At 33.6% G+C, this 27,570-nt stretch overlaps 1 protein-coding gene across 2 annotated transcripts in view; it reads left to right on the top strand.

Annotated features, from left to right (window-relative positions):
• LOC129971661 (A disintegrin and metalloproteinase with thrombospondin motifs 7-like) overlaps positions 1-27,570 on the top strand; it is a 193,641-nt gene that overhangs the window by 74,191 nt on the left and 91,880 nt on the right. For both annotated transcript variants that reach the window (XM_056085631.1, XM_056085629.1), the window contains exons 3-5: positions 7,493-7,646; positions 22,877-23,073; positions 25,386-25,475. In XM_056085631.1, the coding sequence (XP_055941606.1) occupies positions 7,493-7,646; positions 22,877-23,073; positions 25,386-25,475 (441 nt within the window). The remainder of the gene's footprint in view (positions 1-7,492; positions 7,647-22,876; positions 23,074-25,385; positions 25,476-27,570) is intronic.

Raw genomic sequence — 27,570 nt, 5'->3', positions numbered from 1 at the left:
TTGCCCGACGTCGCTCCTTGTTAAGAGAAAGGGGGAGACTCATCGTAGAAAATAGGCCGTGTCATCATAAAGATAGCTGTCCAAAACATTAGGAGAAATCTGAGTCGACCTTGAACTCCAGCATTATGGAAAAGTTGAATGATGAACGACATCAGGGCTTCTTTTCTATGAGCGATCCTTGTTCGGTACATTTTTCCTTTCCCCCGTTTCAACATGAATGATTCTTGCATTAGATTTTTAAATATCGAAATGATAAGCCAGATAGCAACCTGCGAGAGTGGTTCTCTAATAAAGATTTTATTCCAGATCATATTTTGCATAACACTGGCGTACGATAGTTACGAAATATTAGCCTGTGGCGTGAATTTAGCATTTTTACTGAACCTGTCATACTTTGCGTGTGTTTTCCATCCCGGGTATGCGATAAATAGCACCCAAAAATCGAATTTGTGGTTTAGAAGCATTTTTTTTTCAACCTATTAAAACCAAAATTTGATACATAGCTGCCATTGCAATCATAAAATCACATATCGGATTTGAAATATTTAAATCATTGCGATTTCTTTTAATTATCGCGTTTACATGTTTCTGATAGTACTGATCAATGGACGGTCAACCCCTCGTTAGATTTTATTCAACATTCGATTACTCCACATTATATATGTTAAATCTGTGTACAGAATCTTATCCATCTTGCTCCCATCGTTTTGCAACTATTACGTTATCCTACATTAGAATAGCCATTCCTCTCAATAGATTTGGCTACAAATTGGTGGTAAAGACTTCATTTCGTCCGTCAGGTTCAAAGCATCCTTGAGTTATCTTTGTATATGAACCGAAATTTTGGCTTTTATCTGAATTACAGGCAAATCAGCATCACAATGTTATGTATCTTCATTTTGTTAAAGAAAAAGGTACTTTATAGATTGAATAAAAGACAGCGGAAGAGTGTATATTGTATATTTGTTAATGAAATTTTAATAATTCTTTTTAAAAGTTAAGATATTTTTTTAAACACGCTGTATAAACTTTTTAATCTAAAACGCAATCTTAGAGGGAAATGGAGTTGGTGGAAGAGCATTTACCGACTTTCTCATTGTAGCGATGATTGCGCCACTGCCTCAATACAAGAATTTTTACTTAAACCCCCGCCTCTCTCCCCATTTTTGAGCAAGCCATGTCTTCCAGACAGCGGTTGCCTTTCCTTATCATCCGGCGGGAAATTTTCTAAGGCCCCAAAACATGATTTGGCCATTTCCAAGCTTGTTGCCATTTTTATATTGTTTCCCACCGTCTCTGTTTATAAACGTTCAGATAAAAATTCCCCCAAGTGGGCACTTTAAAAAAAAAAAAAAGAAGAAGAGAAAGGGGCAAGAAACCCAGAAGAGATAAATTTCAAGTTCTTAAGAGAAGAAATGAAGTAAGGAATACATACAATGCAGATGTCAAAAGATCTTTCTTTTATTTTCATTTTCTTTCCTTGCATTATGAAAATGGTCTTAAGGCGTGTTTACTTTCTCTTACATGAAAAGAGAATACATTGTAATGATTGCAAAATTTGACTTTGAGATTTTGTTAGATTTCCAGGTTTTGCAACTCCCAGAGTTCGTAAATAATTATTTTTGGAACTGTGAATTTCTTTCGTTTGTTTTAATGAGCACAGTCATTCAAAACTGCAAAAAGCTTGATTTATGAATGTAGACTTTTAAGATATTTTTTAAAAATCAAATTGTGGACTGAATCCGGTTAGGGGAAGTCTGTCCATCTCTTCAACTCTGAGCATAAATGGAAGGTCATTGAAAGATACAAAGGTCTAGATGACTGAAATTTAGAATGTGGTGTAATCATTAGAATTGAAGTCATATTTTTGGATTTAATTCTTCAAATGTTTGGCAGCTATTTATTTATTTATTCGTGTGCATGTAAAGATGATCACTCAAAAATGCTACGATTAGATGAGTGAAATAGGGTGTATGGTTTTGCGACAAATGTGTCAATGCATATCGAATTTTGCTGCTGCATGTTCGATTTCCGACGTGCCGAGTATGTGCCATTGGCATTCATTCATCAACACATGACTACATTTGGCTCCTTTTTGGGGCGATGCATTCATTCTGTCAGCAGAAATGAGCCAAGTGTCGAAGAAAGTCGAGGGAAAGAGACTCCTGTCATTTTTTTAAATTGCGGAAGGGGGTCTCCCAAAACTTTCTCGCCTACTCTTTAATAAATATGAATTTGTCTTTTAAACGCGTTTGTCTCCAACGGATCGAAACCAAAATGTGACGCGGAACTGCAATTATAGTCACAAATTCACATATCATATTTCATTGAAGTCATTACGTTTTTGAGTTCACATGCTTCTGAAAGTACAGACCGACAGACGTTCAACCCTTATTCGATTTCTCCCAACATTGGATTGTCTGTAGTCTAGATGTCTGTACACTAGATGTTAAATCCGTCTACCAAATTTTTTCCGTCTGGCTCTCTTCATTTTGCAGTGATCGGTCTCACTTATATACGATAAGCCGAACAGACAGATTACTTCCTCCGGAAATATCTTGCTCAACATTTGATAAAATTCTACAAATTTGGTGCAATGATCATTTACCAATTTTCATCCGTCAAACTCAAAGCTTTTTCGAGTTATCTTTTTCGCAGAACAGTAAAAATATTTTCCAAAAATGTGTTTTTCGAACTCAAGAAGGTCTGAACCGTGGAGAGTCGTCAAAATGTTCACTCCCAATTTTTTGACGATTACAATACTTTCTTTATACTTCGTATACGAGAAAGTAAAAACAGAAATAGTATTATTGGGGACGGCGAACTTAACAGGGCGTACCATCTCATTTCACAATGCCTACCCAATGTTCGCTACTTCTTTCCTTCTTAGATTCCGAAATGAAACTGGGCTTTGTTTTGGTTACAGAAACTTCCATCGACACTACTCCAGGTAAACTTTCAATATTATTTTATATCATGCATTCCATTTTCAATGGGATTTATGGAATCATAAGTCTCTCGTGATATCTTTGTTGTAATTAAAAGTGGATATAGATTGTTCCAAAAATATAAGTGACTTTCTATAATTATTTCATAAACAACTTAAGATATAAACCGAATTTTCACAAGCGAATTAATATTGCATAATTATGGAATTTTAACAGTTATCTTATGTACTTGAATGATGGGTAGTTACTGTACAAATGTTGCAAGCTACATTATTTTTTCGTCGAATATTTTTAACTTATTGATTGCAATCGGTCTTGATCTACAAACATCACATCTCTTTCTGGCTGTAATGGGTCGTTTTTGAGAGTTCAACATTAACTCTTCCTTCTAATAATCCGTTCCATTCCTATCAAGATGAACCTTGAAGGATTGGTGCTGCTCCATCTTGTTGAAAATAACATTCTTCATCCTCAAACATCACTTGGATGCTTGGCCTAACTAAAGAATTCGGAATATTGCAACCTTATTTGGGATTCCCATTACAAAAATTGCTGTAGAATTCTTGAACAAGTCCAAAATAAATTCATGTATTACTTGTTTTCAATCATTTTTTTTCTCAAAATATATTTTTACCTGTGTTCAAAAATTGCAATTTGCAACACTCATGGTTTAAAGGTCCGAGAAGATATTTATTGTACACTGTGTTTCCAATCAGTCATTAAAAGACGAATCATTAACTTGAAATACTTAACTAATCATTTTCCAGTACAGGTCAGAATTTTGAGTGACAAAAGACTATGTCAAAATAATTTCTACAATTTTTTCCCCTTGATTTTTATGTAAATGTATCATTTTTTTGAAAAATATTCTGAAAAACGTGATGGGTTCCATATATATTGTGATGTATTTGAGGTGAATCAAAGTTGTATTTTCTGCTGCATGTCATTTCAGTTTTTCAAAAACTCAATAATAGTGGTAGCCTCAACATTTTCTCGCATAACCTCTAATAAAGATATCCATCACCATCCGCTAAAAATTGTGGACCTTAAGTAAACCATAGAACGCTTTGCATGGCATTGGCGTACAACAGTTGCGAGATATTAGCCTTTGGCGTAAATTTAGCAGTTTCATTGAATCTATCGTGTGATCACTGGAGAGTTTTTTTGGTGATTTATCCCTGGCATGCGGTAAATAATATCCGAAAATTCATTTTGTGTTTTAGACGCGTTTTCCCCAACGAGTAAAAAAAAAATTGACATAGAACTGCAAATGCAATCATAATTACACACCAAATGTATGGAATGTTTAAGGATTCATAGTACAATAAGACACGCCGCTTTCTGAAGATTTTCTTTTATTCTAATTAGAACCAAAATTTAATATTCGTCTATAAAAAACAAACAGGTAGCCAACTTTAATGTTTCCTTTTTGCGTTTTGTGTTATCGTACCCACATTCCTGGGATGAAACGTGCTTCAAGGGGATAAAATTCTTTTAAAATTGGATAGAGATTTTCATTAATGATATTTTGACAAATTTCATCCATGTAACTAATGCCGTTCGTGTGTTCACGGACAGACAGAGAAAGTTTTCTCTCATTCAGGGAGGCTAAAACATTTATATTCATCAACATCTGGAGATGAAATGTTTTTCTCTCGCAACGAAATAATGAAAAATAAAGATACTCCATTTCCAACCCTCAGGTAAAGGCACCTTCAGTTGAAAATAGTTCACTTCATCCTAGTTACTTCTCACAACTCAGTGGGAATGAACAGTGATGTGGGTACATATAGCTATCAGCTACAAGTTGACCTTCAAGTAACGTCATTTAAATATTTTTTTGTTCAAAAATAGGAAAAAACTTCAGGTTTAGGCGTCACGAGACGAAAGATCAAATAATTCTCACTGTGACCGGCGACATATGAAATTAGATTCACCTTCATTAGAACAGATGGTTCTACTTAAGAACATCATCTCCCGTCAGTTTGCTTCTCATCTGTTTTCTTGCTTGCGCATCATTTTATTATAGAGAGAGTTTCAAATAAGCGCTTGAAATCGAAGCTCATTTCTTTTTGCATGCTAATGTGAAAAGTAGAATGGCAAATGAATGCACAAGGACATGCGGTTTTGAAATAGATCTCCCTGTTGAATAAAAAAATAAATAAAAAAGCCATTAACTATCGTCTTTTTAGTGTCAGGATGTATTTATCAGCATATTTACGGACATGCGCGTATTAAGAGAAATTTCTTATTACGCCAAGGTTCTAATACAAGCCATAAATGAAAGCTGACAGTATTTGCACTGTTCAGGTTGAGGTCGATAGTAGAAGATTCCCACGCTTTGGCAAACAGAGAAAGTAATACAATCTTTAAAAAATGTCAGCTTCAGATCTGGACCCATCTCCACATTTAAGACCTTCCTGAGTACGAAAAACACATTTTTGGAAAATGTCTGTCTGTCTATCACAAAAATGCTTTTCGCTAGATGGATGAAACTTGACATAGGTTCTGGTATAGATGCCAAATGTGTAGATTTTTATGACATTTTAATTAAAATCTACACAAAGCAAGTCTGTCGTATAACATGAACATGATTACTACAAAACAAAGAGAGCTAGCTAAATGAATAAAATTCGTTACGCAGATTTAACGCTTCATCTGTCGACATCTAAAGTGTAGACAGCTGTTAAAGCCAAACCAACAAGGGATGGACCGATTGTCTGCTTGTATTTTCAGAAGCATGTAAACGCGATTTTCTTTTTATATATATATCAAATTTGTTATGTGACTTTTGTAACTACCAGTGTAGTTCTTTGTCAAATTTCGGTTATAATCATTTCGGGAAACGTGTCTAAAGTACAATTTGATCTTTGGATATTATTAACTTCATGCTACGGATGAATGACGAAAAACTCTCCAAGCATCACACGATAGATTCGGTAAAAATGCTAAATTTATGCCACAAATTAATATTTCGTAAGTATTGTACGCCAGTGCTATGGAAAGCGTTCTCTACCTTACTCAAGGTACACCTTTCTTTGCGGGGTATGGGGTGGTAATAGCATTAGAGAGAAATATTTGGACGTACCAATCAAGTGTTTTGCCAATCAAGCAAGACATCGTAATTAAATTGCTTACTTGCAGGCTTGTTCGCTCTGGCAGTTGGGTTTTTAGTAGCTTAGTGATGGTGAGTCACTGCGACCAGGGGGAATGAAAGCCATCGGTTGCACTGTCGCAATAGTGGCAAGACACTATCACGCCTTGTTGATTTTATGCCCTTTTATTTCACTCCGCCTGCTTCATATTTGTAAAAGGTTGATTGGAAGCATCTTTTCCATCACTATTTTCGCTCTCCTGCTATTTAATCAATCACACGTGCGCTTAGGTTTTAAGTAGACTCCTGATACATTGCAGTGGCTGTCATGACAGTTTACCAAGTTGACTTGTAAACAAGAAAGCTTGAGTCACTTTTTTGCATTTTGAAAGGGTATGAAGTATCTTGTTAAGTTCGTAGATAGACAATCAGCTACTCTAGCGGATGAAATGGATGGATGGGCGGGGGGGGGGGGGGGTGATGTATTTTTCATTTCATCAGAACTCTTGGAAAATTAAAGATAGAAAGACAATCCAATTTAGTTAAATCGGCATCCCTTCAAAACGAACAATTTTGCTCAGAAAGGTTTTCAAACCTGCTTTTCCATAGAAGTGAAAGGATAAAAATGAATTTCGGACCCCTCATTTGCATTGATTTTTAACCTGTCCAAGATAGAACTCAACCAATCCATAGACGGGTAGTTTTTTTAATTTAAATTCACGTGTGTTTTTCTAAGCATAATGCAGGTAAATATTTTAACATAAAAAGGAAGCAGCGTCTCTTTAGGAAGCTCGAATCAGTTGTATTTTCTTCGTCTGTCCAGTATCTCGGAAACTGGCGGAGGGGACGAGTAATCCTGATGACAGAATGCAATGAAATTCTTTCATAATCTTTCATAAACTTTCATAATTTTAGCATTTATGCTAGTACTTTGAGCAAATTAGTAATACCATGCAAATATGAATAGGATCATTTAATTACCTTTAAAAAAAATTGTGCAGAGCAAGTAAGTCAAATTTTGAAAGTGCCACAACTAAATTCCTCCACTTTAAATAATTGGAACCGGAAGGAGCTGTTAGTTTTAGGTAAATACATGCACGGATTTTGAACTTAGAAGCCATATTCACCAGATCTGCTGACATGTCACTGAAATATATTTATTTCAGTGACATATCATATTTAGCTTTATTAATATATTTAAAAATATATTAAAAAAGCTGATGGGAATTGAATTGATAAAATAATGGAATTTAATAAAGTGAGGAAAAAGGTTTCATACTCGATATTATCTACTGCAGAAATTTTACATCGTATGTTATTTGGATGGTATAAACAGTATTTTTACTTTCAAAATCTTTTTTAAAAAATTCTATCTAATATGGTATGCTTTATTCGTTCCATTTAATCATGTGATAATTAAAATGTTTTTGTCCTGTCTTTTTTGGAACAGAAAGGCTTGATCCGAAAAGGTAATGAGGAGTACTTCATAGAGCCTTACTTCGCCCATCCCTTCAATTCGTCTGCCGGTCAAACGCACGTCATCTATAAACGATCAGCTCTGAGAAGACCGCAGATCGAGATGGAAGGCTCTTGTGGAAATGTAGGTAAGCGATATTCATCATTTTAAAGAATTGGATATTTTATTTTATGCACTCTTCATTAGACTGCCATCTTCCCTGTTTGTAAAAATGAGATTCTGTCAGTGTTACTCAGGCTCAGGAAAAATGCTAGTAAAATGAACAATGTTTGAATAAAATATCTGGAAAGGTAATTCACTGATGGGACCAAGACTATAACTTTGCAGCTCTTGAAACGGTTTTCGCTGGGAACTCCTCTTTATTATTGTCGGAGCATTATGCTGTTTTTTTCCAAACATTGCGAGAAATTTGCAGCATTTTCTCGCAAATATGACACAATTAAAAAATAATCTCTAACAAGAATTTTTTAGAATACTCGAAATATAAGCTGTATTTCTCAAAAATGTCCTGATTAAGATAACGCAAGGTCTCCAGATTTAATGCCGAGCTATCAATTTGAGTTCACATGACACACGTGCGCACATTTCGTAAATGACTACTTCACTGCGACTCATTGAATCTTCATTATTCAATGTGTCGTATAGTGTTGCTTTCGGCCCTTAATTAAACGAGTGGGAGTGGTCTCCTCAAAACTTTCTAGCATATCCCCCACGCCACTCCTCTCAAAAAGATTATGGACCATGAGTAACGCACAGTATGTCTTATGTGGCTTCGGAGTACAAAAGTTACGAAATATTAACCTTTGGCTTGAATTTAGCATTTTAAGTGAATCTATCGTGTGGTCTTTGACGAAATGTTTTTACGATTAATCCTTCACATGTATTTAATAGCATCCGAAAATCAAATTTGTATTTTTGATGCTTTTCTCAATTGAGTGAAACCAAAATTTGACACAGAATTACAAAAGTTATAAAATCAGGCACAGAATTTGATATATTTATGTTATTGCGTTTTTGAGCTGTCACGTTTACATGCTTCTGAAAACACAGATCAAAAGACGTCTAACCCTTGTTGGATTTGGCTCAAATTATGACAGGTGTAGACAGGTATAGATGTTAAACCTATGCATCGCATTTTGTCCATCTGGCCCTTTTCATTTTGTAGTTATCGTGTCAACTTACATTCGAACAGCTGGGACTCCCCCTAAATAGATTTTGCTCAAAATTGGATAGAAATCTGCGAATAGGGTGGAAAGAGCTTATTCTAAATTTCATCCATTTGGTTCAAAGTTATTTTTGTCACAGACAGACATGATGACTAAAATGTGTCTTTAGGCCTCTGGGTGGTCAGAAACGTGGAAATCCGTCAAAATCTCTAGTTCAAATTCTTTGACTATTACAGTATTTTCTCTATACGTTGTATACTAACTCTCTATATATCTCTATAACTATATCTATCTTGAGTATAGTATACTCGTCGTATACTTCGTAATTCTATTTTTTTATTTTAATTACGAGCTTTTTACAGGTGTAATGCGACTTTTGGCACTCGTCTAATCATCATCAGAATACGTCGTATTCGAGAAAATAAAAATGTCTTTAAAGGGAAAATTATTCTGATCTTCAGGAAAGATGAAGGGAAAAGAAGGAGCTTTTCGTCGAGCATAAGAAAGCAGAAAATTCCTGGCATAAAAATTTTAACAGCTTCCTGCAAAAAGCAACTGAATTTTTGAATGATTAAAAAATGACAATGGAAAAACGATAATCTCTCTTCACAGGTAGGAGCAAATGCATTAAGTATGTTTTGCACTAAGGTCAGAACACCTTAGACAAATGGCCTTGGAAGTCATTAATAAAATCCCTAAATGTGACATTAAATTGTATACTGATGGCAGCAAAACCGACAATTTTGCAAGTAGTGGCATCTATATTGTAACTCCTCAGGCTAGTTTCTCTCTATGCCAACGAAATCTAGACTTCTGTCCCATTTTTAGAAGCGAACTTCTAGCAATCGATGAGGGACTTAAGACCATTTACGCGCAAATAATTGTAAGAACTTTTGAATTCTTACTGATAGTCGCAGCGCAATGGAACACCTTAAGAATTGGAGATAAAGCAAGTTTGCCTATTCTTCAGAAGTTGAAGCTGATTTCACTCCAACATGATATTCATTTCCAGTGGATCCCATCTCATGTGGATCTGCTTGGTACCGAAATAGCAGACAGGCTTGCAAAGAAAGGAAGCAGCTTAGCGACTTCATCTTCTGCTGAGCTCACATACTTAGAACTGTTCTCTCAGGCGAAATTCCTAAATAAGAAGAATTGGATGGTTCCCCCTACTCGTGATTGATTTAGAGCCAATAAGCCGGACCAGTCCTCCATTCTTCCTTGTGATAGAAAAACCAACACTTGCCTGTCGCGCCTTGCCAGTGGCCACCTTAAATGTCTTCTCTTTTCTCAGGGTGAAAAGTCTTACCCTCTTTGCCCGAAATGCTGCCATCAGGCCTCTCCTGAACATATTCTAGACTGTTTAGGACTTCTTTGGGGAGAAATTTATTCTTCTCCCTTCCTTGTTTTTGACTTTCTTCTAGTCAATGGATTTTTGGATTTGGTCTGACTAAGTCAGGCCATGGAGATTAGCAACAACAACAACAGGAGCAAATGCTGAGTGATGGCAGTTCGAACCATGGTTGAAATATTATTTCTTCAGTTAGAAGACGTTCATGTAAGTGAAACGCTGATAGAAGAGTAATTGTTCACAAGTGAAATATTATTTTCTTGCAATGGCACCGCAATTAGACTTACTGCCAGAAGAATCAGGAACTCTGCGGTTGGAACTTTATAACAAACTTCCCGTCAAAATAAGCTTTGACGTCAGTTTTGAAGCAAAAAATAATTTGAAACAAATATCTTTTCGAAGAAATACGACAGATTGGGTTGTGCTGCTCGAAGTGAACTTTGACGATATCTGTAACGAGAATGACAGCTTCTTTTTCTTCTGTTTGAGGCAGGATCAACTTTGATGTATGATACTTTATATGTTGGGTAGTACGAATGGGGGTATAATTGGGTAGTATAATTTGTATTTGCAACATATGTACAAACAGATTACATGATTTCGTAAATGCAGTTATCAGTTTCAAAGGAAGCTTACTATACTCTCGAAATTTGATTTTTTGATGAGCATAACATTTTTCTTTGAAGACTTCGTTTATTGGAAGGAAAAAATCAACAAGTAAGATAAGAATAACTTTATGACATAAGCAAGAAAGTCTGAATTTCTGGATTCTGAAATAAAAATATAATTGGTATTTATAATAAATAATCTATCAGGGTAATCGTGCTGGTGTGATTAAAAAATTTATTTATTTACCATAAACTCCGATTTATGACTCAGTATTTATTATATGATCTTTAAAGTAATTTTTTTACTGCACTGTAAACATTTTTCTAATTTATTAAATATATTTTGTAGTTGCTTTTTTGTGCCATCCTCACACACTGCTGCGAATTTTCTTTCGTTGCGTCATTAGAAATGATCAGAAGTTTTCCTTTTTAAATACCGAAATAATGAAAAATGTGTCACTGTTTTAATATATGAATACAGATCTTGAAGAGCTGATCAAAATGACACAAACATTGTAGAAAAGCATGTTTTCGAGCGAGATTCAAGAGTTCCCTCATCACAGCACTGATCATCTAGTGGAAATTTTACAAACCAATTAATAATAACCATCGTTCATTTCTACTAATTACCTTAATCTATAAGTAATTGGTAGAAATGAAATAATTGCTATGTGAGAAAAATCTTTAAAAATTTGCTTTCATTTTCTTTTCTAAATTTCTTAAATATTTCATATTTAACAAAACCTATTATTTTTTAACTAGAGTCTTTGCATACAAAGACGAATCTGATTCGCGCATCTGTCAAGGTTTTTACAACATTGCGATTATCTTTCCAGCAAAAATGTTTCTCCGAGAACATTAAAGGATAGGCTTTTATTATTACACATATCCCACCGCATGGCCAAAGCAAGAATTCAGTATCCATTCATTCAAGTAATTGTAGAGTATTTCTAATTAACAGTATAAAATAAAGTAGACATACGTAAAAGTAACGAGGAAGGTTGCAAGAGAACTGAAACGAATAATGGACATTGAAACATTTACATAATGAAATCTCGTAGCTTTTTAATGAATGTAACGAAACATTGTCAAGTTCCTTGGGTTTTTTATTGAGAAAATGCATTCGTCTCACAAAGCACTTTTTCTCGTATGCGAAGTATGGAAAGAGTATTGTAATCATTAAAAGAAATTCAAACAGATTTTTACGAATCTTCCTGTTTTAGACCTCACTGAGTTTGAAAGACACAGTTTTGGAAAATGTCTGCATGTCTCTCTGTCCGTCTATGACAAAAATAACTCAAAAACGCTTGGTTCTTGGTAAATGAAATTTGGTATAGGGTCTTTGCATCCATTTTGTCGAGTTATATCAAATTTTGAGTAAAAGCCATTCAGAAGTCTATCTGTCTGGCTGTTTGTATATGAATTAAAGCGGTAACCACGAAACGACGAGAATAAGATTCAGTGCTCAGATTTAATAGCTGTATTGTAGACACATATCAAATGTTGTGCCAAATCCAACAAGGAGTTTACCGTCTGTCCTTTTTGTACTTTCAATAATATTTAATGAATGTTGTAAATGGTGCGCCGTTTGTTCTCGGGGCTAACAGCTTTATTAGAGAGTATGCCAGAACATTTTAGGACGATCAATCCCGCTGGTTTTTGGAACGGAATATAGATAAATGAAATTTGGAAAGTAACCTTTTGAATAAAATTGCAGATCAACATCACATTTTTTTTCCAATCGGAAGAAATAAAGATGCAATTTCCTTCTTTATATTTCGAAGTATAGAATTCATCATAGAGAGCAAAAATTGAGCATTTCCGCTATTTTTTCCTTAATTCTAAATTCTTAGATTCTTAAAAATTGAAATAAATAAATAAATTAGGAGGTAAAATTGTTCAGTTGGGCCTCACATTTTCTAAGGGTTGGTCACGTTTAAATTTAAAAATGAATTATTCCTCTTTTCTAAAGGGGTGGCGGGAAGCGAAGTAATGAAGCTAAATCACCATCTGAATAGCGACAGAAAATTCATGAATGAATTGTGGAAAAAAATTCTAAGAATTGAAGATTTTAACTTTATTCCAGTTATTTGTCACTAAGAAAGTCGGTAAAGCAATAGCAAATTTCTACTTACTGATGAAATATCAGGAATGATGCGCACTTACACACTTTGGAAAATGTCAATGACCATGCTTGGAGTCGTGCGTTAAGCCTAATGAGGAATATTTACTGCAATTGAACTCCTCACTTCCTAGAAAGGCAACAGTAACGATCTCTTCTCAGAGCTATATTGCACCAATGATTATCATTAAAGTCGTCTGCTGGAAAGATTTAAAACTGCGAATTGGCAACTTCGGTATCAAATAAAATGGACTTCATCATTTCAGCTACACAATTTAAATAGATGTCTTTCACAAAATCACATAGTGTGCGAACAGAAAAAAAAAAAAAAAAAAAGGCGTCACAATTACAGTGCAATAGAAATTCTTTTTACTTCCGTATTTCCATAATTTAAGGATCCAGTTAGAAAAATGCAGTGGATTGGTTGGAATGAGAAGTGATATTTTTATTAGATCATCATAATTTTTTTATGTTTCATAATACGAAACAATATAATTTTTTCGTAATCTTTGTAATATGTTCTAATAGTGATATTTAGCCATGGAGATGTAAAAGAAATGAACAACTCGATTCAGATAATTAATTGATACAATGGAATTAAGAATCAAACAATTAGAATAAAAAACATTTCTTTAAAAAAAACAGTAGATTTGCATGTGCAAAGGAATAATTCAGATTCAAAGTGAGCTATAAAATTTGAAAAGTGTGTTGGAGCGAACTTAATTTTGTATAAATAATAATAAAAATGAACAATGCACTTATCTTCTTACAAAACAAATAAATGATAATATAATAACTAACCGCCTTTGGCTCCTAGCTTGTTCATCAAAATTATTGACTTTTTATACTGTTGAATGATTAATATGAAATGCATTTTTAAAAAATTCGCTCTACTATTTGATGCGGCTGATAAACATATTCAGTCGAATCAGTTTACTGCAAAAGAAAAAGTCATATATTACGAAATAAAAGAAATGGAAATTCTACTAAGGCGTTAATAACTGGCAAAAGCACACAATTGAATATTTTGATGGATTGATTCATTTCAAAACAATGTTATAAATATCAAATTGAATTAAAAACATTTTTAAAATTAAGGGGAAAATTGTACTGAAATGAAATTGATATATTTAAAATGGTTGTTCTTTGAGTCTTAATATAAAATATATTTTTGTAAAATAGTTGTTTGGGAAGCTAAGAACATCCATTTCTATAGTCAAGCCACAGTCAGTGATTGCTCCATCTGCCAAGGAATAAGCCAATTTTTGAGCGCGATTAAACTTTATGTTTGAACCTAATTTCTTGATTTCTTTTATATATTTTTTCCTTTCACTAAATGGTTTTTTTAATGACATGACGGAACATTCATTAGCGATTCAATGCAGCTGTAAAAACGTTCGATGAAGCACTTTTATAATATTTTGTTTATATTTGATTGTTGCCATTCTACAATAAGTAATGAGAACAAATTATGTGCCGCGTACGTTAGCCTTTTATATAAAGAGGATATAGTGATTTTCATATTTTTAAAAAGATAATTTGAAATAATGCAATAATAGAAAACTTATTCATTATAAACAGAATCGTGTATTTCTTGAATATTCATTACATTGGTTTTACCTTTTGGTAATATAATAGTGTGTTTAGATTACTGATATTAAAGAAGAAGTATTTTCATTTATTAAAATAGAAACAAATTCTATATAAATATGTTATGTATTATTATGCATTGCGACTGTTAAAATACAAGAATTCAAAGAATGTGTTCGCAGTTTTGAAATGGCAGGTAAGCCTATAAGTGTTCTTCAAATAAAAGTCTATAAATAAGCATAACAAAATACATTCATATCATTCTTCAAGTGTTGAAAATTTAAATTTCTGTTTTGTTCATAGAAATAACTTTTATAAATATTAATATGATATAATGATATTGAATAAACATCAAAATATAATATCATGATAGATTAGATGTATAAAAGCACTCACATATTATCATGCACATAAAGTTGTAAGTAAACCATAATATTGGGGATTCAATAAGTCAGCCATTCCTAAAGTTTATGAGAGAAAATTCTTAGCTTCTTAAAAGTGATAGGTTAAAAAAAATATTTAAAAAGTGTTGTTTAAGTGAAGAGAGAACCAGTTGCAAATTATATAAATATCTATAAAAGGTTGTTTAGTACAAAGTTTTGAAAAGACGTTTTTGACAGAATCTTCACTTTAAGACCTATTAGAGAAACACCATTTTCATTTGTCCAACGCCTCTTTGAGTTCGATAGACGAAATGAGGTCCATTTGCAGATTTCGATCCAATTTGGATCCGCTCTGCGGAAGCCTGTGTGCCCGGATGTTAGATTATAAAGGAACTACGAAACGATTCGAGCCGGACGGACATCCTTCACCACACGAACTGCCACATTTTGGGTATAGTTCTGTGCTCATTATTTTTCGTCATCGATTGGGAAAAATGCGTTTAAAACAAAAATTCGATTTTCGGACATTATTAACTGCATGCCAGGAATAAATCGCAAAAATATTCTCCATGAATGACTCAATGAAAATGCTCAATGATGCCGAAAGATAATCTTTCGTAACCATTGTACTCAAGCACCCTGCAAGGCGTTCTCTGGGATAAATACTTTTATTAAAAATGACGTTAAATAGTTTTGGGGACACCATTGATGCTGGTGAGTTCGAGTGAAACATAATAACAAACGTGATTCACAAAAGAAAACCGAATAAAAGGTTGGGAACCAGAATCACTGTCATGTGCAAGTAAGTTCGAGATGGAAATAATAAATGATCGGAAAACCCGCGCAACGTATTTGCCCATTGAATGTTCTTTCCACTCCCGCTCTCAGAGTCTTTCATTAGGTTGTTGAAATTCAGATCAGGGTTTGAAAATGAGATGCATTTCAAAATGCAATCATTTTTTGTGTACGTTATTTTCAGTTGTAAAGATAGAATGACTTATCAGAGTCTGCCTATTTGACGTGGTTTATGCATTGAAAAAATCTGCGGTCTTTCCAACATTTTTTCACCTGCTTTCTAATAAAGGTGAATATTCCAGACTGATTGAAATCAAAGTTTGACACAGAGCTACAATGGCTGTCGCAAAATCACACACCCATTTCGATATACTTAAATATAGCCATGGCGGTTTTGAGTCATCGCGTTTACATGTTTCTGAAAGCATAAACCGACAGATGGCCAACCCCTCGTTAGATTTGGTTTATATTTTGACAGGTGTCTGCACTGTAGATGTTAAATCTGTGCATTGAATTGTATCTATCAAACTCTCTTTGTTTTGTAGCTATTGTGCCAAATTATAATTGAGCAGCCGGACAGACATGCGTCTTTTAGTTTTTCCTCAAAATTGAATGAAATTCTGTCAATTTGGTTTTAAGACCGTATGCCAAATTTAATCTCCCTAACTCAAAGAATTTTTAAGTTATTTTTCTCACAGACAAGTAGACAGACATTTTCCTAAAAATATGTTCACCGATCTTAGGATACGCGAAGATAATGGGAGCACCTAAACTGACTAAACAGAAAAATCTCGATTTTTAATTTTTTGACGATTGCAATACTTTCTTTATATTTCACATATGCGAAAGTAAAAAGGGACATTAACAGCAGGATTAAACATTAACAACAACTAATGTTTTTGAATTGCAGTTATTTAAAAAGATCGCCATCGCTAGTTGCAATTTCGAGTTATTCTGTTCAGTTTTTCAAAGAATGAAGTCTTTTTTTTTTCGCCATGCACACAGCCGTGTTATTTTACATGTCTTTTCTCACCTGTTCATGATTTGATGTTCGATATGCACATATGCAGATATTTAACTCAAGGCACGTAATATTAGAAAGCTTTATTTCGGAAGGATAGAAAGAAAAATATCATTTTTATTCTTCCGATCCTTCCAAGTAGCATACCATTTGAGAAAACTCTTTTTTTTCCTGTCCTTGTTCTTTTTGTCAACATATCGTTTACATTTTCGCGCCAGCAGCAAACTCATCAGGCCGTCAAAGGTCACTGCAACCGTAATCGAAGTTGCCACACCCCGCGTGTGGCGGCAGAGTGATGAATTAAAAAGAAATTTAAAACGTTTTTCCTGCCGTTGTGTCATTTGAGACGCATTTTTATTTTTGTAGTCAGATGAGCGGTGCTTAAACTGTTGTAAACATTCCCTTGCCGGAAATGAAATGAATACTTAACTAATGGTGTTTGAGCTAATGCTTGCTTGCATTTATAAAATTGCCGCCGCAAATAGGTGCGCGGATTTTTTTTTTAATTGGCATTCGATACCTGCCAATCGTCTGACGTTACTGGATTTAACTTAGAAGTACATCGAGGGAAACGAAGTATATAGGCTTATATGAGAAAATCCTAGTTTTTGACTCCTTGAATGGCATTTACAACAGCCAAGAAGCTGGGTCGGGCTGCAAAGAAGTACTTGAACGATTCAAGTACTCCTTTCAAATTTTAAGATTCTTGCTTCAAAGTAATTCAAGTCTTGATTACTTAAAAGTGAATGATTTGCAAATTTGAATACTCATGGAATGTGCCTTATAGATTATTGCTTTTCAAGTATGTATAGGATTAAAATGATTGAAATGTAAAACATATTTTAAAGCAAGTTTTTGCTAGTATTCTAAAAAGTAGGTAATAATTTCCTGTTCTTTATTGAAAACATGGACGTCACACGAAAGTCCTAAAAAAAGTGATTGAAACACTTGAAGTAAACTGGAATTTGTAGCGCATCTATTGTTTATTTTTTAATTCATATCTGAGAAATTTATTAGCTTCGATATTCATTTTTGCTCAGTTTCTCTTTATTACTGTTCTCTTGCATGATGCTTTTATGATTATTCTTCACATCCATATTATATAATGAGTCGCCTTTGGCAACCAGCTGGTTTTCTGAAGATATCGATTATATTTAATTTCAATTAAATCATTTAATTAGAACTTTATGTCCATGATTCCATCAAATTGTCAGACATTAAAGCTGTGTTATTTTAGTAGTCTTGTATTTGTTCTGTTCATTGTATATATGAAATTTTGTGATGGAGACCAGTTCCATGGCATCACAGTGCTATTATCCAATAAATTGCCAAAATTTATATAGCGGCATTGTGACTTCTCTTTTTTTTATCTCTCCTGTAAACTATATAAATATTAAACTGGGCCCTTCTTTAGCTTTAGGAAAAAAATCACGCAATCAGATATTTGATGAAACAATGAAAACGATTTCGTTTCATTCACAAATGATAGCATTTTTATGGAACAAACTTAAATAAAAATTTAATTAAATCTAGACTAAAGAATTTCGCAACATTTAAATTGACAAGACAATTTGTTGGATTTAATAACCGTGTAAAAATAATTTTTGGGCGGCGATATTTTTGGAATTAATAGCAAAAAACATCAAACTAATTTTTTTAAAATTAACTTAAATTCTACTTATAATTTCATTAAAAAAAAAAACTATTCCAAGGAGCACACTTTCGACCTCCAATACACAGATGTGCCAAGTACGTAGCTGTAGGTCAAACTGTCTGGTTTGTTGAACGCAAACACACACAAACACATTCATTTTCGTTATTAGTAAAGATAAAATATGTATATATTTATTAAATTAAAGAGATGAGATATTTATTAAAAGATTCATTTTTTATTTCTTAGTCAATTTATAAAAAAGACGCTTTAAAACGTTTTATTTGTATTATTTCATGCTTTTTTTTTACATTCATAAATTTAATTTTCTTTTTTGAGATTTAGTTATTCTTTAGGTTGTCCAAGCAAAGTAATCTTTGTATAAATATGGCATCACATCCCAAGAACTAATATAATGTTTATAATTCGAGACAGCCTTTAAAATCCCAGATTGCCATCAAGAATAAAAATTTTTCGAAATAATATCATGATAACTCTAAGACTGAAATAATATCATAAAGATCTAAACTTCTAAATAAAACAGACTTGAAGGACTTGTTGCTTAGTTAACTATTTTTCGAAAAATTGGGCAATCATGCATAAAAAATTCTTTCTCCTAAAAATAATTCACGTGAAACTTTTCAATATTTTTTCAAATGTTTTGTATGCAACGAAGCCTAACAGTAATTTTGCCTTTTCACTGGCAGGACATACTGGAAATTTCAAAATCACCATTTCATCATTATCAATTGAGAGATTTCTTTTTGTGTATTTCAACTGAATGACTCAAATTATTGTTGCTGTTGAAAAAAAATGTGTCGATGATATATAAAAATTACTAATAATAACCCGAAAATAACATGAATGATTCATTAAAAATATTCGCTTGTCAAAAATCTCTTTCAAAAGTTTTTAAAGAGTTGTCATGATCTTCATTGATAAAAAATCTTTATTTCATGTTTTTTATTGTTTCAAGTAAAATAAAATTATTTATCAAAGCTTTGAGGATCTGTATTTAGGAGATAACTAAACTTTCATATTTATTTACAAAATTCAATTTAGTCTCAGAGACACTTGAGATATCGGAAAGTAACTTTAAAGGAGGAATTTATTAAAACAAGAATTTCTAAAAATGAAAAATTTCTTTTATGAAACATGTAATGCTCTAATCAGTTTCGATAATGAACCACTTTTTTCCCACTAAAGAATATTTTTAATCGCTTTCAATCAGTTTCATGAAATAAATAATTCAAAAATGCCTGCATTATAGTAAATCAAATTATGGCTTCTATCCCATGGCAATGCATTTTTTCCCTCGTGATATAAAGAACGCTGTAGACAAGACGGCATATATAAATGAAGCTCCCATAACAATCCGTATTCACATGGAATAATCTAGAGCTTTTTTTTGTGTATGCGGATTTCGCAATTTTTCAATATAAATTATTTTTTCTGCCCAATTCCTTTGTCTTTTTACTTTCTCGTAAACGAAGTATAGAGAAAGTGTTGTCATCGTCAAAAAATCCAACCTCGAGTTCTGACGAATTCCCACATTTTAGATTCTCTGAGTTCGAAAGCCTTTTTTGCGAAATGTCTGTCTCTATGCCATAAAGACAATTAAGAAAAAAGAAACATTCAGCTAGAAGGATGAAATTTGGTTACACATTCTTTACACCAAATGCATAGATCTCTGTCAAATTTAGAGCAAGCTCCGTTCAGAGGAAGTCTGCCTGCCCGAATCTTAGAACATAACCACAAAACGAAAAGAGCCAAGTAGATGTAATTCAGTGCACAGCTTTAATGTCTATAATTTCGACACCCATCAAGTTTTGAGCCTAATCTGACGTCTGCACTTTCAGAAGCTCGTGAACGCGACAACTCCAAAACGCAATGACCTCTGCACATCAAATTTGATTTTGTGATTGCAACAGCAGCTCTATGTGAAATTTTGATTTCAATCGGTTGGGAAAAAATGCGTCGAAAGCAGAAATTCATTTTTATTAGAGAGGAAGTTTGAGGGAGACCACTCGCTGATTCACGCTCAGGCAGCAATCTTCCACCAGAGAAATGCGAAACTTCATGTAATGAAATCAAGGGAACAGTACTCTAGAAGCAAGAGAAGTTTAAATATTCTGACTGGAAAAATGTATATTTGAAAATGCGATTCTTTTTAGACATGATGTGGTAGTTGTTATAAAACCGTCACCGGCAGCTTGTTGCCGACAGTTGCGATATCCTATTTTTACAAGTTTCACTAGCATTTTTTGTGAAATTATTTAGCAGTGATTGAATGTGTTCAAAATTTAAAATGTGATACAACATCATTTTAATAAAAAATTCAGCTAACAAAGCGGGATCTCAGAAATTCTAGGTTATTATGAAAGAAGAGCACACTGAAAACGAATTTCTGAATATTTGAATGGTTTCACTAAATTTTATTTTACTGAATTACATGTATATCATTATAAAACATTTCCCACTGTGTTTTTCTCATTTTTTCTTCTTTGTACTCACACAAGTTGTCTCTGAATTCACGGGCCAAACTATAACGTAAGTAAAATACACATAAAGAAGCATTTTTTGAATAGTAATGTGGTATCAGAAATCTTCTTAAAGCGTAGGCGGAAAACACAAAAATGCCTTGGGAATTAAAAGAAAGCCCTTTGTTTATAATATGTTGCAATAAGTGCACAAATATGCCTTTACCAAAATCGATATGATGATTTCGTACTCAAACAAACGATTGGTGTGCTGTTTGAATATGTCGTGAATAGTTGCAGCAGCGAGCGAAGGTTTTGCAATGAGGTGTTCATTAGAGTCAGCTGGAAACTCTCTGGCACGACATTTCCCCACTTTGCTTTCACTTACTTATACTTACTTGCTATGCTTACACTTTTCATTTCTTATCTCCTATTGCTATACAAAAGAAGGCTTCTTCATATGCATTTTACTGGCCCTTAAAGTTTAGCCCATGAATTCAGAGACATCATGTGCACAGCGACGATGGTAAGATCTTGACTTCGGGATCGGAGAGTTCTTGGTTTGAAACCATGTTCCATCGAAAAACTGCTATGTAAGCGAGGTTGGTGCGCGCTAAATCCGTCGGAATCCAATGGCATCTCGTTGTGCGGTGCCATTGGAGCCAGAAGAGAATCCTTCAGGACCTGGCGTTACTCTCGTCATCTCACTGCGTTTCAAATTAGGAAGTCTGCCCCAAAATAGCCTGAATGTTGTTGAAAAACTCGAAGTAAATAGGAAGAAACTAAACCTCGTTACATATACATTTTTAAAAAAACCTTCTTTTGTACTCGAAGCATACAGAAACTATTGTAATCGTCAACAAATTCGAACTCGATATTTTGACGAATCTCCACATTTCAGACTTCTTCAGAATGAAAAAAAATGTGACAAAGATAATTCAAAAACGTTTTGAACTAGACTGATGTGATATTTGCTAGAAATATGATCACATTTGGAGCAGAATCTATTCGAGGGAAGTCTTTCAGTCTAGCAGCGAGTATCAGTCTAGTTAACAAAACGGGTTTTTCAAACATACTAATTTGGGTAACAAAGCATATTAGCGTGCATATTATTTAACTAAGAAACGAAGGGACCAAGATGAATGAAATTCGATATGCATGTTTAACATATAGACATTTATCCAAATTTGAGCCAAATCTAACAAGGAGGTTGAAACACCTGTCTAGAAAGCATGTAAACGCGATAATTAAAAAATGCAGTAACTTAAATTTTGTGGATTTTGTGACTGCAGTTGTAGTTTTGGGAGACAGCTCCTACTTGTTTTCACTATTTACCTTATTTCATTCCAACATATTCTTTTTTTTTTCGGTGTTGCACATGTATGAGTTTAATAAAGGACTTTCAGTGTGACAATTGGATGGGTCAAAGGAAGTCTGTCGATTGATTTTCGTTTCATCATTTAACATTCTGCCGCCCTTGATGCAAATGAGATGGCTACCCTCGAGTTTGCCAATTGGCAGGCTGCGACCTTCTTTGTTGCCTTCTTATCGAGTGAGCTCGCAGAGGTCCACCTTCCTCCTTGTATCATCATTTTGGAATTACATGCATGCCCTACGAGTTTCATGGTAACACACCATTGAAAACCACGTTTGAAAACAATTTCTTTTCATTGCTTGATTTTTTTTATTATTAAAAAGACAACAATAATATTTTCTTAACCACCATGTCTTACTTCGCAGCCTCTCAAAAATCTTCTAAAGCTACTTGCTTTTTTTCCACGATTTTCTCGAATTCTTGAATAATGTGACGTTTCGCATTCGTTTCATTAGCAGTTTCATGAAGATGACCGAGATCACATTTTCGAGCAGTCCTTCTTTCCGTTGATTTCTTTGTCTAAACTCTGAAACAGATCTAATCCATTTTATAGCATTTCTCAATTATCTCTTTCATAAATACGGGATTCCTTAATATGGATTCATAATTTTTTATATGGATCCAGATTCGGAATTTCAACAATCTAGTTGTCATATTTAAGACAAATTGATATAATTCTGATACGAGTTTTGAGATTCAGACCTTTCCTTCGAACTTCATCAGACTTTTCACTATACTGAACATGAAGTGCATAGGAAAATGGTAAAATAACGATTTTAATTTATTTGATACATGATTCTTTTCTCATTTTGCAGATGCCGATTTCGGACTTTCGTTGCTAGACAGAAAAAGGGAGAGTTCTGCGCCAACGAGAGGGCGCAGCAGGAGGAGGAGGAGGAGGTCAGTCAGCTCAGAGAGGAACGTCGAGACGCTGGTCGTAGCAGACAAAATGATGGTGGACTACTATTCTGAGGAGGACATCGAAACCTACATTCTTACGGTCATGAACATGGTGAGGATGCGGTCTATTCATTCACTCGCTTTCGGTGGAAGGAATTCAACGGCACCGACGCCATATTTCTCCCTTTTTAAGACGATTTAGGAAGGAGCAACAATAGAAAATTTTAAATACGATTAACCATAGAAGCTACTCTGACCGGCGCGAAGGCACATGGAAAAATCTGAATGATCAAACTTTACGGCAGTATTAGAGAGAATTAAAGTTGAGTCCTAAAGCCTATCACCCGCCACTGTACAGGGTGGAACGTCATGTCATCTGTGGCGAGAGGTAGCTGAGTCCAAATCATTTCTGTGCCCACCAGGGTGGCGAGCATCCATCACCATACTTCTCATCTCCATATCTGAGGTGCCCCCCCCCCTCCGGTGGGAGTCTAAATATGAATAAGTAAAATTAAATTCATACCGTTGTTTTTTTATAATTTTCACAAAATTTCTCATTATTAAATTTATTCCGAAAAATCTAGAATAAGCCATCTTATTTTCTCTCACATACTTGAAGGGAGTGATATTATTTTTGCTAAGCCTTCCCATTCATGAAAATTTAATTTTTGGCAGTGAAAGAAGTCAAAAGACATCAAAGTTCATATTCATAAAAAGCCAATATAATTCGTAAATTAATATTCATTTCTCTAATTATAAGGTGCAAACGGACTGTCGGAGCACGCATGAAGCACATTCAATTTTTCGTACATTTTTATCTAACTTGATTTTATTTAACTTGTTTCGTGCTTATGAAAATGGATGGTGTATAGCCAGTAAGAATGCATGCATTTAAACATAATTTTTAGATGCATTACCGAAAAGAAGAAACTTTTGGAATGAACCTTTACACGTGAGGCACATTATGATAGGGATGAAGTGTGCATTTACTTTGCGACATCAGATAAAAAAAGAGAGAAATTTGTCCCTCCAGTGATTTTTCTATGAAATTCTGATAGGGATTTCTTTGACACGTGTCCATTTTGTCAAAGGATTCTTAGGTATCTTTGAAAAAAATGCGCAGGTGTTAAGGATTTTTATTTTTCCCTTTCAGCGTGGGAACCAAAGGAGTCAGCCATTTTGTTAAGCGCATGTTAGAAATAATTAAATAAGTGAAAATTGGCCCAGGAAGTAAGAGAACAGTTTAAAATGAAGTTAAAATGGGCTATTTTAAAATAATTGGGAAATTAATTAGGATTTAAATTTTATATATATATATAATATGTATGTATGTTTGTAATGGTATTTCTTAATTTGTTATATTTCAATTCATTTTCATCTTAAATTGGATCATATTACTTTATAGAATATTTATCAAATTTAGTTTATAAAATCTCCAACTTGTAATCCGGAATGTAATAAATTTGGATTATTTTGTGGAGTAACGAGTTCTTTATTGAAACATATTTTCCGAAAAATATTAAAAAATTTCGTTCTTAAGAATTAGAAGACTGTTATAGTGGCTATAATTGGCAGTGATATTTCAGTTTTAAAAATTAAATGAAAGTGGCGCTTTTGTACTTTACTCTCATTATATATCTTAGAACAGATATATTATGTCATATAAGGTTTTGGAAAATATAAATGAAGTTATCGACTTTTTATTGCATTCCCCATTGGAGATTTTATAGACTAAATTTTATAAATATTCAGTAATTTATCACATTTATCAAGTGTACCGGAGATTACGGATAATCACCAGCTTACTACACCTCCCCTTGTATAGCTTTTGTAGATGGAAGTTATCTTTTAAATGATTGCCGATTGAGACTGAACAGTTCAAATGAAAGAGATTATTATCTCAAACTAGAACAATATCTCGAAAGACTGTTATAATAACGTAACCTTCGTAAAATGGAATTAGAGCGAGCGAATGGGAAAATAATCATTAAGCGATTTTAAGCGCATTCATTGGATGCATGCGTGCTTTTTAATTATATGAAAGGAAATAGAAAAGCAACTGATACAAAGCATAAAATGTCACATTTGTATCCACACATTACGTGCTAATGTGAAGATGAGGATCAGAAAACTAGAAACACATTTCTTGGACGCGCAGTTTTAATATGCTGTAGTTTTATGAATACAAAGTATGCTTCTTAAAAATTTAAGTACGTTATTTTAGAGATAAATAAATTCCGCTATTACAAATAAATAAATTTTACGATTCTTTATTAAAATGACTTCTCTGTTATTGTGGGTTGTTAATGTTTAAGTGGGCCAAATGTGTACCTTACTATAAATTTATGGAAATCACTAATGCACATGAACAAACATTTAACCAAAATCCAATGATGAATAGTAAGCGTTGTTATTTCTTTACAGGTGTCATCACTGTACCACGATGCAAGCATCGGCAACGCCATTAATATCGTACTAGTCAGATTGATTCTCATTGAAACGGAGGATCAAGAGGTAATGTCACTTTGGACCGTAACTGTAAAAACTGTAACTAGTTGAAAGGGTTTTCGTTAAACATATTTCATGGAAGCGTAAATAAATCTTTTAACACTGCCTTAGCTGGGATTAAAATCCGTATTCTTACAGAGCTATTTATCACACGCAAATAAAAAGATCTGACAGTACTGCTTTTTAATATGTGCAACAGTCAAATGCATTGAGATATGTACATATGTAGCATAACAGATTATAATGGTCGTACATAGTTATATAGCACCCATTTTTTATTGAATGCCTTCTTTATAACATCTACAATACTATCCTTAAAAGCATTGAGACTGATTCGATATTTGCATTTTTACTCTGTCATCGATCATGATCAAAAATAAGTGAAGACAGCCGAAAACAAAAATGCCCGGAAATCGCTGAAAAAGGTTGATGCATTCAACTCTGATATTTACAAAGCGTGCGATTTTAACTCAACCTGAATCTGAATCCTCTTTTGGCATCTAAAAAAATAAATTATTATTGTTCATGAGGACGAAGTGGTTTGCTCCTCACTGAGTGCTTCTATCATTCAACCATTCAGAATGCCTGAACGGTCACAAGAGGGACCACTTCACATGCTCCTTTACATTACTTCAGGCACACATGTTTACCATGTTTTAAAGTATTCCTCATTTGGCATTTTAATGTGAAACGTTTTGGCTTTCACATTGCTTTACACTTTAAGTTTTGATTTAATTATTAAACAATTTTACTTCAGATCATCAATAAGTTATGTTCATTCCGAGAAAGCAAGAAGATTCTAGATTGCCCATTTGAATTAAAATACGGAGCTTTTCAGATTCTCTTATTCTCTCATTGGAGCGTTCACTTTCTTGACGAAAAGGATAGCTGTGTGGCAAGTATGCAGAATCCAATGTTTCCTGGCCTTCACTTTGTACTTTTTACTTTCTCATGTACGAAGTGAGAAAAAGCATTGCCATCGCCAAAAAATTTTAATTTGAGATTTTGACGAATCTTTACTCCATGTTTCGAAAAATATATTTTTGACTTATACCCGTTTGTGACAAAGATAATTTCAAAATGCTTTGAGCTAGACAGATAAAATTTTGTATATGATCTTTACACTATATGCGCATACTTCTGTCAAAAATCCGTTCAGAGGAAGTCTGGCCAGCTGTTCTGTATAAGTTAACTCGGTAAGTGCAAAATGAGCAGAGCTAAACAGATAAAATTCACAATGCAGATTTAACACGGGTATTATAGACAGCTATCAAATGTTGAGCCAAACCCAACAAGGGGTTGGACGTCTGCTGGTCTGTACTTTCAGAAGCATGCAAACGTGACCGCTGAAAAACGCAATGACTGAAATGTGTTTAAATAGGTCTGTGATTTTGTGATGACAGCTGTCTTTTTGAGTCAAATTTTGATTTCAATAGTTTTGGAAAAAAAAAAGCGTGTAAAATACAAATTAACCTTTATTAGAGAATGTGCGGAAAAATTTTGCGAAGGCTACAGACGCTGGTCTTCCATCGCATTTAATCGTTTAGGTCAAAACTTGTTTGCATCCTTTTTAAAACATGCTATTTTTTTCGTTTTTTTTCTTTTGTCTGAGCGTATGCAGCGATAATGGATACAAAATGTTAACTTCAAATATAATTTTTAATTTCCATCACTTTTTTCTGAATTACAATTGCACAAAAACCATTTCAGATTGAAAACTTTAAAACACTTTTAAAACAGCATTTTTTTTTTCTTTAGCTATTTGAATTTTTACAGAAAAGTATTTACATGTATTTTTCACGAACCTTTTTCTTCGAAGAATAACGCAGATGTTGTTCTTCAGATTTTACCAAACATTCTTTTTCAGATGAAGCATACTTTAATGGAATGACATGCTCAAATGAGAAAAAAAAAATTATTAAATATGTTTTTTAATTTACTCCCTTTTCCTTCTAACCTAATTAAACTATTTTAATGTTCGAAAGTTTTATAAGCTTTCTTTTGATATTTGTAACTTTTCGACTGGATATTTTCCTCTCAAATGAATAACCCTTTATTTTTTGCTTGAAGAATGGATGTTTCAATTTCCTTGAATCCTTGA

The sequence above is a fragment of the Argiope bruennichi genome, chromosome 6, assembly GCF_947563725.1.
Source record: "Argiope bruennichi chromosome 6, qqArgBrue1.1, whole genome shotgun sequence".
NCBI classification, from domain to species: Eukaryota; Metazoa; Arthropoda; class Arachnida; order Araneae; family Araneidae; genus Argiope; species Argiope bruennichi.
This window is presented reverse-complemented; position numbering and strand designations above follow the sequence as displayed.